This window comes from Motacilla alba, chromosome 19, assembly GCF_015832195.1.
Source record: "Motacilla alba alba isolate MOTALB_02 chromosome 19, Motacilla_alba_V1.0_pri, whole genome shotgun sequence".
Taxonomy (NCBI): domain Eukaryota; kingdom Metazoa; phylum Chordata; class Aves; order Passeriformes; family Motacillidae; genus Motacilla; species Motacilla alba.
This window is the reverse complement of record NC_052034.1, coordinates 10,724,269-10,746,455: the sequence shown is the minus strand read 5'-3', so window position 1 is coordinate 10,746,455 and position 22,187 is coordinate 10,724,269. Positions and strand designations below refer to the sequence as shown.

Below are 22,187 nucleotides of genomic sequence, written 5' to 3'. Positions count from 1 at the left end.
AGTGGAAGGTGTCCCTGCCCATGGCAGGGGCTGGAATGAGATGCACTTTCAAGATCCTTCCAATCCAAACTGTTCCATGACTCTATGAAGAAGAAACATTACTTGCTTTCCTAGGCTGAAAAACACAGCATGGGAGCCCTGTGCTAGGGAAAACGAGCAGGACTGAGCTCCTGGCACAGCTCAGTGTCCCTGTGCTGGTGTGGGCTGCCAGCAGCATCTACATCCCTCCTCATCCTGAGACCTGGTGCTGGAATGTGTCCCTTTGGAAACCAGCACTGCACCTATTTGCGGTGGATGTGAACCACAGCCCTCACCTCCTCCAAGTGAAGTTCCCTAAGAACAGCAATTAACTGAGTAATTAAATAGCCAAACTTTCCCATCACTGACCCACTTGTCTCACCTCCCTGTGAGCTCTCCCTCCCAGTGATGGGTCTCCCAAGGCCTCCTCCTTTGGTTGAGGTGCACCTTTGAGGCAGGAATTGATTGGTCCTGGACGTGCGGCAGCACTGGGCATGGCACTGCCTGCGCTCATTTTGGAGGAACGCAGACACTCCTTGAAATTCTTGAGCGCTATCTGCCTCTGGAGCCGTAGCACCTCTCGTTGGGATTCCCGCAGCAGGTGGTCGAACTCGATGACTTTCAGGCAGCTAGGGTCATCCTGTGGGAAACCAACCACGGCACTGACAAGTTCCAAAAGGTGGGACATCTCACATTTAACACGCAAACTCCAAAAGAGGAGAGGCTGGGAAAACGCAGGTAGTGTGGCACACACGCATGGCTGATTCCTGTGTCTCCAAAGCCTCAAAACTCACTTTACATCCTTTATGCAAAAACATTATTCCTTGTGAAGATGAAGCCCAGCCTGTAATGCTCCTACAGCTCTCCCAGCATGATGTGCAGGGCTTTTCCAAGCATGGGCCATCTCATCACATGCCAGCAGGGAGCGTGGCAGGATAATGTCATTTCACAGCCCAGCCAAACCAGAGCTCTCTGCTTTCTTTACTCCTTGGTGTGGGTGCTGCCAAGCACTTTGAGAGGCTTTGAGAGGTTGCAGGTGAAGAACATTTGGGATTTGGTCAGTTCTTTCTCAGGATAATATTTGGTTGCTTAACATTCTCCATTTCTCTCGTCTCAAGACAGTATCTGTGATGGACACCTATCTATAGCACAAGGGGTCACTCCCATCCACACACGACCCAAACACAGCAGCTTTTGAAGGAAACCAGCACAATCTGACTCTCACAAAACTGGGGAGAATATGTCACCAGCTTGTTTGATTCTTCAAAGGTTTCCAGATTTCAGGAAGCTGAAGAAACATGTACCTGCATGTCCATACAAAATCAGGTTATGAAAACCTGTCTTTAAAAATCTGCTGGTGGAGGAGACATTGTTCATTCCCCTGGAAAGCTCCTAAGCCAGAGAATTCAAGACACTACTGGTATCCAGAACAAATTTAATCTGCTTCCCTGTTTGCTTCTTCTTTGCCCTAAAAATAGTGTGTGCTTTATAAATACAATTTGTGGAGAGAACCATGGTCACTCTCATGCTGCAAGGGGGAAACTGAGGCAGCATTAATGGGAACTGATTATAGATTCAAGAAGTGAGCAGCTGGGCCCCCTCTCTGCCAGCTCCATGTTCAGGCTATCAGGGTAGTAGTTCTTTAAACAAAATTGGCTGGGGCTATGTGTAAAATCTCCCTTCCCCCACCACAAAAAGGCAGCTTTTTCCCAACAGACAGCCTCTGAAGCCTGGGGGAATAAGAGAGTAGAAAAAAGCAGAGTCCTCCCCTCAGTTTCTATTATACCAATCGCCTGCAGCTGTTACCCCCAGTCCTCCACTTCCAAGAATCCATGCTGCAAGAAATTGCAGCCTGGATTTAGCTAGAGTTGGGGTTTGTTAGAAGCAGATCACTGCAGTATGATCTCAGGAAATTATTTCATTCCACCCTAAGAGCGCTGGCTTTGCAAAACAAGGCCAATGCATTTGCAGCCCAGGGTGCAGGTTGTGAGTCCTGCTACTGCCAGGGAACTGAGTGGATCCATTTCATAGCTACTGAAAAATTTCTACTGATTTAAATACCCAAGATTAAAATTGATTTGGTTGCAAACTCTTGAGTGTGCACATCATATCTCTGCATAAAATACCCTTCATTGGCATAATGCATTTTGCATGCTGCAGACAGATTAGGGGAATTTGGAATTTTAAGTAGCTGGAATTAAAATTTAATGAGCGGTTTGCTTGGAAGAGAAATGGGAAAAACAAGATCAGACAGAATGATCTATATTGCTGTCTTTTCTGTGGATTCCCTGCTAAGGCATCAATGTCCCGGTTGCTGGTGCCATAGACAGGGTCATCAGGGACAGGGTGTTCACCCAGGTCAACTTAGGAAGGCAGTGACTGAATTTGTCAGCCCTGGGGGTTGCACCCATATGCTTTTCCTTGGCCAGGAATGAATCTTGCTCACACACTTCTGTCACATTAGTTTGCAATCTGTGACATCTGTCCCTAGCAGGTTCATGTTGCCCAGCACACTCTGCTAGGAAAATCAGAATGCTTTGGAAAGGGTCCATTCCCCTTTCTGTGGGGGCCTGAGGTGAAAAATCAAAAGGAATGGGAAGGAAACTTCTTGCTGACACTGTAGAGCACAGAAAGACCTGGACAGGTTTGTCATTTGGTTTAATGCCACGAAAGATCAATAGGGCAGCTCTGTACAAACACCAAATACACCCCATTGTTCAAATCCTAACTAGATCTACATTAGGGAAAGACTGAGAATCCACCTTCAAATCTGAACATATGGGGAGGTCAGGGACAAAAATAAAGCTATTTTCAGTGAGGAAGTATTTGTCACCTAAATACCACTTGAGTAGGATAGGTAGAATTGCAAGCATTCAGCTCAGCTGGGGGCAGGGAGGTAGGGTGTCACTTGACCACATTTGCATTAGCAAAACAGGAGGAAACCAACATAGGCCCAAGTGTTACTGAGATCTTTTGGAGATTTGAATCGACCTAAACTGCAAGCATCCAGTTTGGGAATCAAAGATGCAACTTAGATGCCCAGAACAGGTTGCTTTAGTCACCTTGAGTGGGAACCATCTCACCCAGCCCCAGCTGTCTGCAGAGGCTCCTTCAGAACCATCACAGAGAAGAGCTTTGCAGGAGCAACACATCTGACCAGTCCTAGATCTTGGGATGAGCTGAATTACCACTTTATCCCACCATTTATATTGGCATGGCCTGTGCTGGTACTGAGGGGAATGCAGATCACCAACCCAGGAGCAGACACCAGCACTGCAGATGGTTTCATGAACACCTAGCCCTGCCTGGTGATTTGTAGCCGTCATAATAAACATGTCAGGAAGCACTGAGTTATCCCCAGTCTCATGGTGGCTGTGACTCCTCAGAAAGCTGCAGCTCGAAGCTTGGGATCTAGACTTGTTTTTGGGAATGTGCTTCTCAAAGAAATGCTTTGAAAGGAGGCCCTGCTTCTACAGCTTGCTTGCAGCTCAGCCCTTTGAAAAGTCACCCTGTGTCTGTTGCTTCTTGAGAGTTTCCAGGGAAGGAGTTTTAGTCACTGCTGGAAATGGCAGCTCAGATCCATGAACTGATGGAGGGACAAGCAGGGTGTCCCCCAACGCACTCTTCTGGAGAGATATGGACAGTCTCTGCCACACACTCCTCCAAGTGTCCCCACTCAGCTCACACATCAAATCCCCTCCCCTGTTTTCAACCTCCACTTGAGACTAATTCCCCTCCACCACTTCCCAGAGCCTGGTTTCCATCCTCTCTGTTGCGCTTGTCCCCAGCCCCGGAGTGACGTCCCACAAAGTGTCTCACCTTCCCTGCCAGGAGTTTAGCCTGCAATTCCCGGCATTCCTGCTGCAGAGCTTCAATCTGCTTGTCTTTTGCCAGGAGAGCACTGGCTTGCTCTGTCAGGTCCTTGGCACGCTGGCGGGCAAATGCTTTTTTACACAGTTCCAGGCTGGAGCCCTTCAGAGGCATCGGAGCAGTTACCTACACCAGAGAGCAGTGAGGTGTGTTCGTGTGTAATAACCACCACATCATCACCCCTTGGTGTTCAACAACCACCACCACCCCATCACCCTTTGGTGTTCCTTAACCACCACCCCATCACCCAGCACAGGGAGCACTGTCAAAAAAATGCAGCCTGGCCCCAAAGGACAGACAAACAGACAGAGGAGCAGGACAGACCTATGGAAAAGTAGAAGAGGAAAGGCTGGATGGAAAAGTGGCTCAAAGAATAGTTGGGAAGGACAAGGTACTCAATAGGTACAGCCAGCACAGGGGCTGCAGGAGGGGCAGAAGTGGGTAGGGGAAGGAGAGAAAACCAGGATGAGGTAAAAAAGACAAGAAAAGACAGCAGAGAGGAGGGGAGAATGGTAGGAAAGATGAGCATAGGATCAAACATAGCATGGGATCAAGGGTGGCCAAACCAGGAAGAGAAACAGAGATTCCATGGGTTTCTAGTAGGAAAGAGCTTCTGCATGGGTGGGTAGAAGATAGAGGGAAAGGCAGAGGCTAAGGACAGCCCAGCCAGGGCCAGTGCAGCCAGGGAGGACTGGGAGAAAAGCAGGACTGGAGGAAAAGTAGTTCAGGTTCACATGCTCCCAGGGAGGGAGGAAAGCATAAGATGGGGATGGCAGTGTGTTCAGGGGGAGTGGGGCAGGCAGGGACAGGCAGATGGCTGAGTATAGGCTCTGCCCAGGCAGGAGCTGAGGCTGCCCAGCACAGAGTCCCTGGGAAGTCCCCATCCCTGGAGGTGGCTCTCCCACTGTGTACCAGCACCACAGACTTGGATGAAGGGGCAGCTCAAACCCTCTGTTCATCCCAGCCCTATGGGCAGTGAGGATACATCCAGCCCCTGGGTTTATCCAACCCTGCCTCTCTCTGCCCAGCTATTTTCACTCTGTGCAAAGTTTTCTTCCCCAAGTCTTCCCAAGAATCTCATGCATGTGCAGAAGCTGTGTGGCCATGGCTCCACAGGACCTGGGTACCAAGCACTGGAGGGACCTTGTGCCAAATTAACCCCAGCTCCTCAAGGCCCCTTCTCTAGTCGTACCTCCAGCCCACTCTCCAAAAGGCGCAGCCACCTCAGCACTTGCTGCTGTCAGGACACGCGGGCCAGCACAGGAGCCCAGCAGTTAGTTCTCCAGGACTTACACAGGCCCTAAACTGTCCCCACCCCAAAGTTTCACTGGGGAAACAAATAAAACAGTATTTGTATAGGTGCTGGAGGGTCTGCATAGTATGTCAAATGGTTTATCTCAACATAGTATCTGACAAGTCCATCTGTTGCCCTGCAAGGATCAAAACCCTGTGACAGACAGCAACACAGTGCCTGGGGACAGAGAGGGCAGCAGTGCCAGGAAATCCCCCCTACCTTTTCTCCAGCACAGCTTTCACTTCCTCCTTTCTACCCTAAATAGCTTGAATTCCCCATCACAATCCTTGCTTTCCTTCAGGAAGGTGTGGCCAAGATCCCATACCCTACAGCCACCTCCTACTGTTACTACACCATGTGACACAGTCCAGAGTTCACAACAAGCTGTTGTTGGGTTGGAAAAGGCAGAAGCCCTGTGGCTTGCGCAGCATTTCCAGCGAGGTGTGGATGGGACAGAGCTGCCTCTCACTCCTTCCTGTTTTGCTTCACCACACTCCTTTTCTTATTCAAATCCTTCCTGTTTCTTTTTGATGAAGTCAGATGAATTATTTTCATGACTTGGCCAAAGAAAGCTGAGTTAATTACTTTAAACTATGACCTTACAGCAAGAAACCAAGCAGGAAGAAATTCCTCAAACCAGCCCCCAAGAGGAGTAGAGAAGCTGGTGATAGCTGGGGTTGGTGATTCTTGCTCTGCTATGACGTGCAAAGCATGTTTGCTGTATCTTTAAGAAAAAGGGAAAGGAAAGGTCTTTCTAGCTCAATGGAAGCCGAAAACCAAAGGTCCTGATGGTGAGATGCTCTCCCAGCCCAGCTCCCCAGCAGCGGCAGGTCCCGGCACCCACCACTTTGAGGTTTGCCTCCTGGAGCTTCCGGGCTCTCTCCTCCAGGCGCTTGGCGATCACTGCCAGCTCCGCGTTCTTCCTCTTCAGGTGCTTCACCTTCTCCTCTGTCTGGGGGAAGCAGCTCCTGCGCTAGGGAGCAGAAGGAGAAGTTGTAGGTGAAGCCTTTGCTCAGGAGCCAACATCTTGGCCTCTACCTGACCTACAAAGGGCACAGAGGCTTTTTCCTGGCCAGGGCTTGGCCTGTTCTCCTGGAACTATGCCAACCATTAAACACCAATCTCTGTTGCCTCTCCAGTCCCTGAAAACTGTGTTTTTCTGGTATTTTTGTTAATGTAACCTCTCAGTCCCCATAAGATGCCCTTTACCCCACCCCAGACCATCCCACACGGTCCCTCTCCATCCACATCCCTGTTGCAGGCTCTGCTAGGACTCAACATGTTTCCAGCATCAGGGTATCCTGGCCACCCACCCTTTGGGTTTTCTCTTCCAGAGTCTTCCCAGTTTATCTCCCCAGGATTACAGGACTCAACACATTCCTGAGGATTTGTACTGCACCACCATAGCAAGCTTATCTGTGTCCTTTCTGTCTTGACACCAAAGCATGAGCAGGAGAAGGCGACTAAGGACTTCATGATATTTGCAAATCAAATTTCCCTTTTCTTCCTATTGATTCTGTTCACTCTTAATCCCCTTTTATTTGTTATCTGTCTGTTTCAATAAGCTGCCTCTTGTTAATGGCTCCTTCTTCCAAGGTCAAACCCAGATGTGTTGTGCTGTCTTTTCACATCAGCAGAAACATCAGGTTGACTGATCCTCATGATTATTTCCCTCCCTGCCCATGTGAGAGTGCACCATGGGTGCCTGGGCTGGAAGGCTGAGGCTGATTTTTGAGAGTCAAAATTTTATACACAGGCTTGTGCTTCACTAAAATCCAGGTGATTGATAAGGGGTAACTCCTCGGGGTGCACGTCATTCTGAATTCATGCTTTTAGTGTAAGAAAATTATCTAAAATATGCATTTTGAATGGGGTGATATAAATCTGAAATGCTGAGCAATCGAATTTGCCCAGCAAATTTCTGGGGGGCTGGGCTGTACCCCCACACTGCAGGACTGGGTAAGGGGAGATGCTCTCCAGGGAGGATGCAGGAGGGGAATAACCCCTCTTTCCTGAGAGTCCTGTCTAGCTCACCTGGGGAGTCAGGGATGAGGGAGGGGGCAGAAGGCAGATGGCCCATGCTGTGGCAGCCTGGCTTGGCTTTGGGGAGCAGCTGGGGAGGATCTTGGAGCTGGGCTCTCATGGGAGCAGGGGGCAATGCTGCACTGTCACCCACAGCCAAGGCTGAGTGAATCAGTGTTTCTGCTTTTCCAGTTAAAGAGGAAATAAGAGCGACTTCCCCTCCCCTGCCCAGCCCTGCTCAGCACTGCAGGGAAGGGTCCAGCTCCAGCTAACGGCTGCAGCATGAAGACACCCAGGGGACTCATAGCACCAGACCTCCTTTGTCCTCTGGCCGTGTCCAGATTATCCCGTGAGCTCAAGAAGCATTTGGACAATAGTCCTGCACATGGTGTGACTCTTGGGGATGGTTCTGTGCAGGGCCAGGAGCTGGACTCGATGATTCTTGTGGGTGCCTTCCCACTCAGCATGTTCTGTGATTCTGTGATCTCTAATAGTTGGCAGCAGACAGCAGCTCTCTGTGTGCAGGACTCCCTCCCCACAGAGCATCCCATGACAGCATCTCCTGCTCACCAACAAGCTGTTCTCCTCCGCCAGGCTGGAGCACCGGTGCCGCAGGTCCTCCAGTGCACTCAGGAGCTTTGTGTTCTGGCTCACAAGGAAGCTGTAGTCAGCCCCACTCTGCAAAACAGTATGAAGAGGCAAGGCAGGGCTTCATCTGCCTGAGGCATGTCCTGCAGGGCCACAGGGCTTCACCTGTGCCCTGGGGCAGGGATTGCAGGTCCTGCAGGACCACAGGGATTCACGAGGGGCAGTGGCAGAGGGGCCGCAGCCTCACACCAGCCCCAGCCCTGTGGTGAGCCTGGCCTGGCTGTGCCAGTGGCTGGCAGGGTCAGGGTGCTGGTGGAAAAGGGTGGGATGTGGGGACTGATTTTAAGAGAAGACAAGGCTCTGCATGTCCACTGGGGGACAAATGGCCTTTGAGGCCACCCTGAGGGTGACAGCTGCCATCTCCATAGCTTTAAGAATACTTTCAACTTCCACCCAGGTAAAAGGCCCAGACCCTTCTGTTGTCCTGAGCCATGGCACCATCCAAACTGGCACAGGTGAAACACAGGTGGAGCCAGCAAGACCCAGGCAGGCAGAATACAACCCCTAGCACCCCAGGCATGTGTGCTTCTCCCCATGGCTAAAGGACGGAGTGGCCTCCAGTACCACATGGCTTTGGAGGCAACCAGACTTCCTTTCTCTCTTCCCCACACCAGCACTTGTGTTTGGCCCAGGAGCCAGACCCCAGATCATCCTCTGTGTCAGCCTTGGCTTCGAAAGAAGGTGACATGCAAGATTCTTTGCAAACACCACTTTCATTTTGCCACCTCAAAAGCAGCAGCAGCGACAGCTCTGCCAGGACCTGTATATAGAATGTTGTGGTTGCTGCTTCCTGCCCAGAGCAGCTCACCGCAGGCTCTCTACTGGAGCCAGCTCCCACCAAAGATTTCTGGGCATTAGCAAAGCTCGGAGCTGAGCTGCTGCTTCACAGCTGCAGTGCCTTAGGAAGGTCCAGCTACATGTTTTCCCAGCAGCCAGGCAGGTCTTGTGAGACCCACTCCAAGAGCCCATCAAGTCTTTGCTGAATGGCCGTGGCCTTCTCAATGTGCACAGCTCTGCCCTGCAGCTTTCCAGCCAAAGCTACTGGGGAAACATCTCTCACTCCCGGAGGAATGCTGCCCAAGCTTTCTGAGTAGCAAGAGCTGAGACAGGAGTTCAGCTCTAGGAGGTCTGAGACTAGCTAAAACTCATTTCACTTTGGAACAATTCTGGTTTCTCCATCGTGTCCATTGCAGAGATAGGGCAGGAGACCAGTGCCACAAAGTCCTTCCCACTGAATTCCCCAGCATGGTGCCATGTACGTGGCTCTCCCAACCTCTCACACCTATATGGAAATGCCTTGACAAAGCAGGGAGGAAAAACACAGCTGAAGGAGGTTGAAAACAACAACTAAAAAAAAAAAAAAAAAAAAAAAAAAAAAGATCAGAAGACAACACCCAGCCCTTCCCATCAGCCTCACGTGGTGTCCCATCAACCCCTTGAGACACCAGGATATGACATGCCACCAGCTGGCAGACTTTTGACAGAGTGGTTTGTAGATGCCCACCCTCCCTACAGATATTCCAGGGTTTGTGAAAACTGGAGTGAAGTGCCCCATAGAAGGAGACTGTACTGCTACCCACATATTGCAAAGCAAGTTTACATATTCCTCTATTTTTTTCCCTCCTAGGCACTCCAGGCCACTGTTCCTGGGGACGTCACACTGCAGCACTTGGGTGTGCTCTCCTGCTCTCCCACAACTTTGGGCCACTTTCAGGGATGGTTAGGCCCAGGAACAAAGGCAATCCCTGAACCCAGCATCACAGGGATGCCAGGAAGTTCCCTTGGGAGCCATGTGCAACAGCTCTTTACCCAGTACCAGCTCCTGCAGCATCAGTCCTATCCCTGTAGCTTTACAGGTCCAATGAGGTGTCCCAGAGACCATTTCCCCCATCACCAACTCCAGGAACAACAAAGCACTTCCTCGGCCTCAGAATCCACAGAGAGGGCACTGCTGGTGACAAAGAGGGGACAAAACAGGGCAGGTTCATGGAGAGAGGGATCCTACCAGCATCTCCTGTCCTGTGCATGGCAGCGCCTCAGGCTGGTCTCCTGCTGCCACCCCCAGAGCCAAGCAGGCAGCACTGCAATGAAGTCAAAGTGCATTATTTCCATCTCTTTGCCACTGCCAAGAGGCCTCAAAATTCTTGTCTGTGGTTGCTCTGAGACAGGGCGAGCACCATGAGCCAGCAGCCTCTGTGCTGGAATGGGAGCAAGAGAGCTTTTGAGGAGGAACTGATGTGCTCCTGCCTCCCCCACCAGCCAGCCAGGACTTCTGACATCAGCAGCATGGAGTTTCAGTAGGGGACAATCAGCACCTCCAGCACAGCATGGGGACATTTTGGGGACCTACATTCAAATTTCTGCATTTGAAGCCCCATTTCTGTAGCCATAAACCATTTCATTAGGGCAAGATGCAAAGGCTCATAACCCCTCACTCCCACCATGCCAGGCTGTCCCCAGCTCAGCCCAGGTTTTGTGTCACAACTCCAGAGCCCATGACATGGCAAAGGTTGGCATGTCCCTTCCCATTCTGTGGATGTGGCAGCCTCCCCAGGCAAAATGCCATGGAGCACAGGAGTGTGGCTGTGTGCTCCAGGCTGGGGCCAGGCACGGGGCCAAGTGTCCCCTGTGCCAGCACGTCCCTCTGCGGCTGCAGCTCCTTGGGGCTTTGCCCAGAGAGGCACAAAGGACAGCAGCAGCGAGAAGACGTGGAGGCAGGAGATCCTTGCTGTGCCAGGACGTCTGTCCCGCGCGGGGACCTCACTGCCACAGAAGCTTTGCCAAACCTTCCTGTTGGCTCTGAGCCAGTGCTGGCTGCGTCAGCTGAGCCCTCCTCCAAGACCATGGAGAGCCTGGAACCGAAGGGCTGTCTAGACGTCATCCCACACTCATTAAACATTCATTTCCTATAATGAAATGGCTTTTAATTTATCAACCGCTCTGCAGTTCCTTAAGGATCCCGCGCTGCACGGCGCAGCCTCTCTGCTGCCTGCACTCAGGGCTCCCATGGTGCTTTTCACGGGGAGCTGGAAGAAATCGTTAGGTAGGAGAGACACAGAGGCCCCCCCCAAAGTGACTCATCCAGATGAAGACATACAGAAGTGTCAGCAGGGGTTGGAATCCAAATGCATTCCTTGGTCAAGGAGATTTTCTGTGAGCCGAGGCAGAGATGACACCATGGGGCAGCAGAGGGGGTCTCCGGGCAGCCACATTCCCCAGATCAGAAGCATTCTTGCCCACTAAAAAATTAACCTAAAAATTAACACAAGTGACGTGGTCTTTTGCCACAGGGAAAGTTTCTAAAATGAGAGGAAGGCAGGAGCAGAACAGCAAGGATGCTGAGGGAGGAGAGCAGGGGTCATGTAGCTTTGAAGCCTCTGTTTCATCTGTTACCTCTTTTGGCAGGTAGAGCCCAAAGTTTCTCCAAGATGCATTGAAAACAGCAAAGAAAGAAAAGCCTCAGCATGGCAGCTGCCAGAAAACTGCTGCTTTTTCCCCTGAAAGCTTCAAATGCACCAGAGAGCTGCAGTGGCTTTTGCAGGGAGAGGTGCCCAGCCAGACTGTTAAATGGGTCATGCAGGCAAAATCCCTCTGGAGCACCTAGCATCCAGCACAGTCCTTAAAGTCCTGCAGAAAACTTGCAGGAGGCCATGGGTGGACAGTAAATCAGCCAGGCACTGCCTGCAGCCGTGCTCTGCAATGCGGCTGGGGCTGTGCCGGCACCGCAGCGTGGCCTGGCACCCACCAGCCCAGGGCTCCCCAACCAGCCCCGGGGAACAGCCAAATCTAAACCCAGCCTTGCTTTGAAATTCCTGCTGAAAGCCAGACAGGGAGGAGGAATTTACCACATGGCCCCATGAATAGGTGGTCTCAGGTAGCCTTTGGAAACAGGCAGGCACACAGCTGATTTGAAAACATACCTAATTTGAGGGTGTAGAAACCACACACAATTTAAAGGTGTATAAACCACTGACAATTTGAAGATGTCTTGATTTCCCCATCTGCAGCTGATCCAGGGTCCAGTTCCTGGGTTTGCTTTGCAGGAGCCATCTCTGAATACAACCACCCTCTGCAGACACCTTGCAGAGTGACCCAGGTGAAGCTATCCCAGCTCTCCTGCTATCTTGGATATATTAAATCAATCACCTCTCCTTAATTTGAAATCATTGTCCCCAAGCCTCCACCGTGCCAAAGCCCTTTAGCTGTTCATTCCACATTAATTAGTTCCCTTAACTTCTCAATCCTCTTCACTTGGAAATGAATCCTATCATTGCCAATCCATTTTCTTCTTTCTTCTCTTCCAGACAGTTTCAAGGGAATCTGGCACCTCACAGGACAAAATTTTTTTTCCATAGGCTGCTCTTTTGCAGTGCCCTCACTGCATGTCAAAAGCAAGACAAAAATAGCCTCACCTCCTGTTGGGTCAGTGAGCAGAGTCAGCCCTAGTGCTGCCGGGATAGTGAGCAGCCATCACATCCCCACCAAGGGAACAGGGACAATGCTGCCAAAGGTATGGGAGAAGTAAGAGACACGCCTGGGATGAAACTTGATTATCCTGCCACTCCTCTGACAGGCAGTGCATCCCACTGTGCTTGCCCTGCTTCCTTCCTGCATTTTGCACTGTTCCTGGTTTCAGACACAAACATCTCTGCTGCGCCTTTGCCTTTAGGGCACTTCCCCACAGCCCTGTGTGCTGCCAACTCCCCTTTCCATCAGTCAGCATTTTCTCCTCCTGCCCATCCCTCTTCCAGCCTACTACTTGCCCTTATTTATGTGATTTCCTCATTTATCTGATTTTTATCACCCCATATAACAAATTCATGGAAGAAAAAATCCATCCAAGGCTATTAACTTCAAAAATTCTGCCTCTAGCATGAGGAGTGCTGGAGCCATGAATTGGAAGATATTGAGGGAATATTCAGGAGAACAGTCACTATACATTTGCTGTTTCTCTGCATTTCCCCAGGCATCCTCTCCTGCACACCCTCTGACCACTGCCAGCTCTTCATATGCTCCTGACTGGGTGTTTAAAATGAGATACAGCTAAAATTGGAGTCTTGCAAAACCAGGTACTCTCTATCTTAAAACCCTCTGTGAAGTACCATTAATGAATCCCAGGAACACAAGTTGAGCTATTCCAGGAGGAGAATAATCAGCTCAATAGCCCTGATGGACCTGGCTCACTGTCCTTTGATGAGCTCAGCTTCTCCAGCCTCCCAGCCAGGGAGAAATTAATGTTCCTGCAAAACTGAGACAGGGAGGAATGTGAGTGGAAAATAAACTCCCAAGGCAGAGGATCAGCTCTCCAAAATCCAAGGCTGCAGCTGAGTCCAGGGTGCAATGCGACACAATTCCTCACGTTTGACAGCAAATCCAAAAGACACGAGGATTTGCAAGGAGATGAGAGAAAATGACACTGAAATTCCTCACGGATGCTGGGAAGGTGGTTCTGAAATGCTCCTGAGGTGCTGCACACGTGATTCTTCATCCTTCACCATCAGACAGAAAATAGGGCAGGGAATTGTGAGGAATGGAAGGTTTGGAGAAGCCATGGGCGACTCTGGCAAGGGACAGGTGCTGCTCAGGATGCAGGTTCTCATCTGGCTGGACACTGCTGGTGTCACCAGTTCTTTTGTTTGGCCAGTTTGCTCCTGGCCCTGCTCTCCAGTGGGCTATGGAGACGTGTCCCTGCTTCCAGATGGCCATGACCCGCATGAAGCAGAGGCATGACAAGGTCTGTGTGGCCCTGGACAGGCTCTCCCCAGCTGTGACCCAGCTTTCTCCACGTTAAGCACAAAGTGTTTTGCAATCGAAGGTTGTGTGCAGCCACAAACTGCAGCTGATCCATCCATCAGATAACCTGTAGCAACACCAGGTTGTGCAACACTCCTCAAGTACAGGAACATCACCCTCCTACTCTTGGGCCACTGTGTCCCCTGCAGGGTCTTCGCCCCCTACACACCTTGTAAGAAAGATATCTGCATTTTGTAAGGTGAAAAAAAGGTACAAAGCCTGTTCTCCCAACTATCCTTTGAACACTGGTGTACAAGTGTCTCCCTTGTCTCTTACCAGCTACCATAAAGATTTGGCCAAGTTCCACTCTTGGTAAAGCAGGACTGTGCTCATCCCCACTGCACTCAGGAGATGTTGCTGTTTCACTCCCCACCTGGGCAACGTGTGGAAGACAGGCTGTGCACCATAAAACCTGGTCAGGCTATAATATTCTGAAGCCAAGACAGCCAAGCTGTCTTTTTCCACCACTGCAGAATTTTCTGGGTGCTGCTGAACAAATAATTGAATCTGCAGAGAAGTAGCTCATGCAACACTATTTCCACTATATTAAAACAATGCAAAATGTAGAAGATGTGGGAAGCAATGTGTGAAAAACTTCAGTGCAAACACAGAAAGACTTAGCAACCTCTGCTGCTGTGTACTCATGCACATTGCAAATTCTTTGAGCTAAAACATGGGTACTGGCTTACTATAAGACATTTCTGGAGCTTTTTGCTGCTTAGCTCTAAGCAGAGGTCAGTCTGCAGCTCCCAGCACTGCAGGCTCAGGCCCAGACCACCCTGAGGTCTTTATGGAGCATCTGGACTCTTTCTGGATGCCATGGGTCAGATAATTCTATTTTGTGAACATGCAAAATACCCCAAACCCCTGGTGAAGAGTGATAAAATTTAGTTCTTTCCAGGTTTGGTATTTGATGGCTGGAGTAGGGATGATTGTTCACTGATATCTCATCTTTCCTGTAACAGAAACTCTAATCCAGAAAAACACTCCCAAGAAAGGCATGAGACTTCTGTCTTCATCCTGGGAAGCCACTGAGCTGCAGCCCAGTAAATCCCCTGCCCATACAAAAGAGCCACAGCCCTCTAAGAGGATCATGGCTTGCAAAGTCAACACCAACTCTCTTCACCACAGAGCCTCAGCAGCAACATCCTGATCACAGGTGTGCTTTGATTAAGTGGAAATACTTGATTCCTCAACATATTCAACTCTGAAGAGCTGAATATTCAGCTCCGAAGATTTGCTCTTCCACCTCAGAGAATACATCTGGGAGCTGAGGGGCAGATTTCGTATGTACGAGTCAGTTTTTGCCCAGAAATCTGCACTGCAGTTTCTCACCCACTTCTTCCTGTTTCCAAACCACTGGCGGCTTCCCAGGGGCCAAGAACACATTTTCTTTTGGGTCACATTGGCTAAAATCCTGCCCTAGTTGCCCAGGCTATGGCATAATTAGATAGGAAGGAAATGTTCCCTGTGAGGGAGGGGAGGCCCTGGCACAGGGTGCCCAGAGCAGCTGTGGCTGCCCCTGGATCCTTGGCAGTGCCCAAGGCCAGGCTGGAGGGGGCTAGAAGTACCCTGGGACAGTGGAATGGGACTGGATAAGCTTTAAGAGTCAACCCAAACCACTTTGGGATTTTGTGATTTGAGGCTGGGATCAGTGCTCTTGCTCACCTTGGTCATGGTGTGGCAATGGCCAACAGCAAGATGGTGTGAGAGCCCTGTCCCAAATCTGGTTTATCTCCACCAGCCCAGAGGAACCAAGGGCACAGCAAGGAGGCACTGCTTGGTGTCATTCACCCTCCACATCCCACACAAGTGACCTGGCCAAACCATTTGGACATGTCTTTGCACAGAAGGCATAAGCTTAATCAAAAAAACAGCTAAAATGAGCACTGCCTTCCCCTTCCTAGTCTCACTTTGCCTTGTTTTCCATTCATTCCTACAAACAGAAAGGCACTGCCTCTTCTTGGCAGGCAGCTGCCTGTGACGGCCATGCATCTATAGTGCTGCAGCAAACAGCACTAAAGCATTTGCATGAGGCTGTGCACTGCCAAGCCAAGGAAAATTAATTTACTCCGATTTTGAGCATGATGGAATACAACCTTCTAATTGGGATTGCAAGAAATGGCAAGAACTGGCTCCATTGCCCAAGGCTTTCCTGTCCTACTGCCATCTTTCATCCCGCTGACCTATCCTTCCCAGTCAAGGGTGCAGCTCTACACACCCTCAGACACTAAATGAATAGCTTTCCAGCTTTGCCAGTGGAAAATTTGAAGGTCTTGAAAGACCACAAATTCCTGCAAAAGGCACTGAGCTTATCATTAAATGCAGCTTGGCCTGAGCACTTGATGTGGAGGATATTTACCAGCATTTTATAATTCTTCCTGTGTCTCTACTTTGTTGTATTAAGCCCCACTGGGACCAACACTTTTTTTTTTTTTTTTTTTTTGTGGCTATTTAAATTCCTACTCACTGGAGGGCTCCTTGAGTTAAGCATTTTCAGTTGGGTTTACAGATTTATTGAATATTCTCAGCTCCACACGACCTCAAGGGAAGCTGAGGCTCGGATTTTAAGAAATCCAAATCCAAAGCAACCTCTTGTGATTGAGAAGAAGTCACAAGAACTAGCTCAGAGCACCCTAACTGTGCCCCTTGCCTGTGTGGTTCTGGGATGGGAACAGGGAATGGTCAGCTGCTGAGCTCATCCCTTCCATGAGTGATCTGGGGAGCTTGGGGAGATGAGTAATCCTGGAAGGGAAGGATGCAGGGAATATGCAGAAAGTGAACAACTTTGATCCTCTTCCCTTGTCCAGTGTAGGGCACCAGGAGATAGCCTTCCCTTCAGCAACCCACTCCCAAACCACCCTGAATTTTCCAGGGCCAAAGCAGATCCCATTGGAGCAGCATCCCCTGGGAGATGCAGGCAACTGAGCCCTTGTGGGAAGTGCTCTAAAATCCATCTGACAGCATTCTGGGAACTTTCCAATTTCCAGACAGACTGTATCTGTGCCACTTTAACCCCATTCTTCCCACACAGATGTTTTTCTCCTCTACTATTCATTATTTGGGTTGGGATCCTCCCCCTGCAGTGCCCGGAGATTCTCAGCAGCAAAGTAATTTCTTATGTCTCATGTCCACACAGAAATTTTGGGAAGCAGGACCAGAGCAATTCCAAAGGCCTATGAGGAAGGATACACTTGTGACAACCCCCCAGACAGCATTATCCAGTGGGCCGTGGTGGGACACACTGCTCTGCTGAGGAGCTGGGAAAGCCTGCAGTGCCTTGCAGGATGTAGGGACATGTGACAAATGGATGGAGAGATGTGAGCACAAACCTCAACAAGGAAAATTCCCACCAGGCTATGGAGAACATTTCTCTGATGGGATCCCAGCCCCTGGAGATATTCAACACTTGCCTGGTCAGGACATGATCAGCCTCTTCCATCTCTGGAGCCTTCTGGGGGCAGAGGCTGGATGGGAGGCTCCAGGTGTATCCCCTTGTCCCCCCTCCCTAACTCCAGAGTTCCTCTGCCAGCTCCCAGATGGGAGAAGGGCAACAGCTCTCCTCACTCTGCACTCAGGAGAGACACATGCAAGGACGCCAAGATTAACTTGACCTACAGACAGTCAATGCCTCTCCACAGCCTGTCCCCGAGGGAATGGCTGAGCAGTGGTGGCAGAAGCTGGGACACATAGCAAGAGCTTCATCATAAAATCAACATCTTTAATCAACTCTGTCAGTGATGAGCCCTCAGTAGGCTCTTCCCCATACCAGGAGAGGACTCCCTGGAGGCAGCTGTCCTGTTCACATAATGCAGCTCTGACATCCCAAGGACAAATGTCCTAAAGGAAGCTCGGCTCTAGCAGTGCAACACACAGGGTGTGTCCCAGCCTGGCCAGGAGCAACCAAGCTTTGGAGGGGAGCTGTGCAAGCCTGGCTTGGCCCCAGCTCTAACAGAGCACCTTGTCCTCAGGTTGGAGGGTGTTGCTCCACAGCCCAGCAGCACCAGCACTGGGGACAGCAGCACTGAGCTCCCTCCTGGGGCTGAACTAGAAACCTTTTACATCCTTAAAGCCATTTGGCTCCCAGAGAAACTGCTGGATTTTTTTTTCCCCCCAGGAAAACACAAGGTAACCTTTCTGGATATCAACATCAATGTTAAGGATGGTACTGCCATGGTACCACCAGCACCACCCCAATGACATCACAGTGCCACTGTGGCACTGCCATGATGCAGCAGAGTAACACCGGTCCCACAGCACCATCAGTCTGTGCACCAGAGCACATCACAGCACCACCAGCACCAGCAGTCCCACCACAGTACATGGTGCTCTGATGGTACTACTATGGTGCTGCCAGAACGCCATGGGAAGGCTCCCACCCAGCTAGGAGCTTCCAGGATTGCAGGAAAACACTCAGTGCAGCCCAAGGACCAAGGCAAACTGGATGGCAGGTGCTCAGCAGTCACCTCCATAGAGACCAATAGGGAGGACCCACTGCAGGGATCAGCATGAAATGGTGCACTGCTCCAACCCCACAGGTGCAGTTCAGCTGCTGAAGCACCCACAAACACCCCTCTGAACCAGCTACTTGCCCTCCTTCCAATCCCAGCCTTCCCACCCAGGCTCCCACCAGGACAGAGCATCCACTCCCTCCCTTGCCAGTTGACTCTCCCAAAGGAAAATGTTCCAGGACACACTGGGCAGGGCTTGAGCCAAGCTGGTCTAGCGGAAGGTGGGCAGGAACAAAATGGCCTGTAAGGTCCCTTCCAACCCAAACCATTCCAGGATTCTCTGAAGACAGTAAGTCTGGCACAAGTGACTGGACTCCTGGGATACAAAAGAGGGGTGGGAGTAGAAATCCATCCCATTCTGCCATCCCATATTTTGACTGCAGTGCTTTTGGCACAGCCAGGGCTGGGGTCAGAGTCCAACCAAGGTTCAATGTGATCTTTCCCTAAGCATCACAATAAACAGCCCTTCAGAACAGACCCTTAACAAATTGGGCTGCAGTGAAATCACTCTCTCCCTCCGAGGGTTTCCAGGGGCGCCGTTTCTCCCGCAGGCTGCTCCAGGCTGCTCTCCAGCTGGGCTCAGCAGCACGGCACAGCCTTGCTCAGAACACCCCTGCTAAACCCCGACCAGCACTGGTCAGCTCTTCTCCCCTGCGCTCAATAAGAAAAGGTCAAGAGCCATTTTGTCCCCTATTTTAAAAGCACCACAGAGCATCCCCAGATTCCAGGAAACCTCAGGAAGATGGCTGATGTTCCCCATGGGAAAGGGTAGCAAGCTGTCCTAAACAGGGTGAGCCGATGAACTTCTGTGACCTAGATCAAGGCGGTGAGATCCAGAGGAAGCCTTTTGGGCTGTTTTTAGGGAGATGCTGCAGGGGTCAGGTGTTGCACTGCCCTGAGGTGCCTGGGCACTGCCTGCAGGGGCTGGTTCCTTCTGCAGTGGAGGTGCCTCAAGCCCTCCAGGGCTCCCCAGAGAGGAGAGGGGATGCTCTGGAAGAGGGCGGCAGTGAATCACGTCCCTGCCACTACCTGCAGAGCCACTGATGCTGCCGGAACGGGGACATGCTGCAAGGATGGCTCAGCCTTGGCTGGTGCAGGGCTGTGCCTGTTCCAGGTGGGCTCTGCCCAGCACTGGCTCCGTCAGGGCTCCAGCAAGACTCCGCACCAGCTCCAGCGTCTTCCAGGGCAGACACAGCTGGAAATCCCTGCTGAAGGGCAGCAGAGGCTCCTTTCTCTCGCGCGGGCGTGTGGCAGCGGCTGTGGCAGGTGCCGGCCCCACGGGGATGGTTTTGTGGATGGCTCAGCCGAAGCCCCGCGCTCCCAATTCCCCGTTCCCGTCTTGGACCGAGGTGACATCCTTCCGCCTCTCCCCCAGAATGAGCAAACACAGCCCGACCCCCGCCTTACCTTAGGGGGTCTGTCTGTCCAGTCCATCGCTCGCAGCGGCCTGACGAGCTCCGGTGCGGAGTGAACCCGTTGGGCGTCCGGCGGAGGGACGCGGGGGGTTCCCGAGGACTCTTCCTGGGTCTGGGGTGCTCCGTCCTGCTCCGACCCCGGGGACAGCTGGCAGCCGGCCGTGTCACCCTCCGCGCCTTGACGCGAGTCCAGGTCCGGGCGGGCGGAGGCGGCGGGGACACCGCTCTGCCCCGGGGCCGCGCCGGGCACCCCGCGCTCCGGCTCTTGCATGGCTGGGGCAGGGCTGGGCTCACTCCGCACCGGCCAGGGCTGCCCGGAGCGTCGGTAGCCGGCAAGGGAAAGCCGAAGGCATCAGAGCGGCGGCGGGAGCAGCTCGGGCCGCGCTCCTCCGCGGCGGGACCGGGGTCGGTGGCGGCCGCAGCAGCAACATCCCCGCACCGGGGATGGCTCCGTCCCGCACCGGGAATGGTTCCGTCCCTCCCCGGATCCACGGCTCCCCGTGCGGAGGCTGCTCCCGCCGTCCTCAGGCCCCCGCCGCCCCCGGCCCCATGACGTAGCGGAGGGGCCGGGGGAGCTGCCAGCCCCTCGCCGCGGCCCCGGGCAGCCCCCGGCGCAGCCGCTGCCGAGTCATCGATACGGAGCCGGGCCGGGCACCCCGGGGGGGCCGCGCCGCGCCCCGGGCCGCCAATGGCGGCGGCTCCGCCCGTTTCCACGGCAACGCTGCGGGAGCGGGGTCTGGTGCCTATTGATGAGGCGGCGGCGGGGGAGCAGCCGCGCTGAGCCGCATCCCCCTGCAACGCCTCCCCCCCGCACCGGGGCCGGCGAGCTTCGGAGCCCCACACGCCGCCGGCATGGGGGCTTGGGGACAGCAACGGCCCGAGCTCCTGCTCGGCTCTGCCCCATAGCTGCTCAGCTCTGGCCCTGGATACCCGACTCTGGGTCAGGATACCTGACTCTGGCCCCAGGATACCTAGCTGTGCCCCAGGGATGCCCATCTCTGCCTCGAGAATGCTCATCTCTGCCCCAGGATGCCTTATTTACTGCAAGGACGCCCACCTCTGGCCCCGGCTGATGCCCGACTTTGCCCTGGGGATGCCCTCAGGTCTGCCCAGGATGCCTGATTCTTTCCCAGGCATGCTTGCACACCTTTCTTCCGTGCGAGCTAAACCTCGGTACCTCCTGGACACACCGTGCTGGAAACAGCCCTCTTCTGAAAAGGGCTGGGCCTCCCCTGCAGCACGCCCGGGACAAGTGGCAGAGCAGTGGTGCGGGCAGGCAGGGAGAGTGTGGTTGATATGATCCTTGGTGACAGGAGTTCGCAGCGTAACGCCACAGCCAAGCGGGCACTGCCATCCCTGAGCACACGGAGCAGGCAGACATGTGCTCTGTCTCTCCCTGCCTCCTCCCTGCCGTGCTGTGTCTTTGATGAAGATCACATCATACATCAGACTGCACAGTGTTAGTGATGCTCAGGGGAAAACCACTGGGCCACCCTGGGGGACATCTGTCTGGCCCTGCTCCCCAGCCCCACTCAATGCTTGACCTACTGCAGAACAATGTTTGCCAATCCCAAAACCCAAGAGGGATTGATGATCCCCAAACCCCTGAGCAGCTGGGACAGGTCCTGCCTCCCCACGCCCTTGTGTGTGGCAATAGCTCTTAGTTCCACTGCTGGTGCCTCCCTGCTGCGGCGTGGGGGTGGCATTTGGCATCTCACACGTGCTGCTCCCTTTGTGGTGGTGGAGCCACCAGGAGAACCTGCCTGGGGCCACCTTCTCCAGAAAAGGTACCATGGGGGGTCTTCAGTGCCCCTGTCAGACACCGCTTTGCAGGCACCTCCTTTGAGGAGCCTTTGAGGAGCTTCTCCAGCCCATCCAGATGAACAGATGTGTCACCTCTTGAACCCAATGCCATCAGCTGTGTGTCACATCTGCCTGAGCCCAGGCAGCACAGGCAAGGCACCATCGAGGCAGTAAATTCACTGCTGACTGCCATGGGTGTAAGACCCACTTGGATGGGTCCTGTGTGTAGGGAGTTATCACTGGGTCTGGCAGAGTCTCTCTCACGTCTGGGTGTGGCTACAAGGCACCTCTCACAGCATGCAGGACTCTGCCACCCCACCTGAATCCTGTATCTCCGAGCCCATTCCTAAGTGGTGTTTGTGTATGGTGGAGGGAAGCCCCAAGCTTGTAATGAGCAGAAAATGCAGCAAACAGACCAAAGGAAAGATTCCAGAAAACTGATCCCACCTTCCTGTGTCTTCTGGTACTCATGCACCTTGAAACCACCAGCTTATGTAGCTCCTTCTGCTGCAGGAACAGGTCAGGGTAGATCTCACCATCTCCCACCGCTCAGATCCCCTCAGTTCCTGCCCATGGCTGTTCCCCCAGGCAAGGTACCAGGCAGGCTCCGCAGGTGCTGAACTAGTGTGGAAGAACACCCAGGCACTGCTCAGCTCCCCAGTGAGACAGAACAAGCAGGTTTCATTAAGTAGAGGGAGCAGCAGTGGGAGGAGAAATGCACTCTGATAAGATCTCGTGTGGCTGTCAGTCTTCTCAGAACCCCCACTTGCTTTGTGCTTCCACTGCCCTGAGCTGCTCACAGGCTCTGCTTGG

At 52.5% G+C, this 22,187-nt stretch overlaps 1 protein-coding gene across 12 annotated transcripts in view; it reads right to left on the bottom strand.

Moving 5' to 3' along the window:
* Positions 1–20,234, bottom strand: part of TSPOAP1 (TSPO associated protein 1) — a 69,295-nt gene extending 49,061 nt beyond the window's left edge. For 5 of the 12 annotated variants that reach the window (XM_038157745.1, XM_038157751.1, XM_038157755.1 and 2 more), the window contains exons 1-5: positions 19,564–20,230; positions 7,775–7,882; positions 6,027–6,155; positions 3,838–4,014; positions 401–658 (exon numbers count right to left, since the gene is read on the bottom strand). In XM_038157745.1, coding sequence (XP_038013673.1) covers positions 401–658; positions 3,838–4,014; positions 6,027–6,155; positions 7,775–7,882; positions 19,564–19,842 — 951 coding nt within the window. In that variant the 5' untranslated portion in view covers positions 19,843–20,230. Of the gene's footprint in view, positions 1–400; positions 659–3,837; positions 4,015–6,026; positions 6,156–7,774; positions 7,883–19,563 lie in introns of all 12 variants that reach the window. The other 7 variants (XM_038157746.1, XM_038157750.1, XM_038157749.1 and 4 more) reach the window with 5 other exon arrangements.
* Between the last annotated feature and the right edge of the window lie 1,953 nt (positions 20,235–22,187).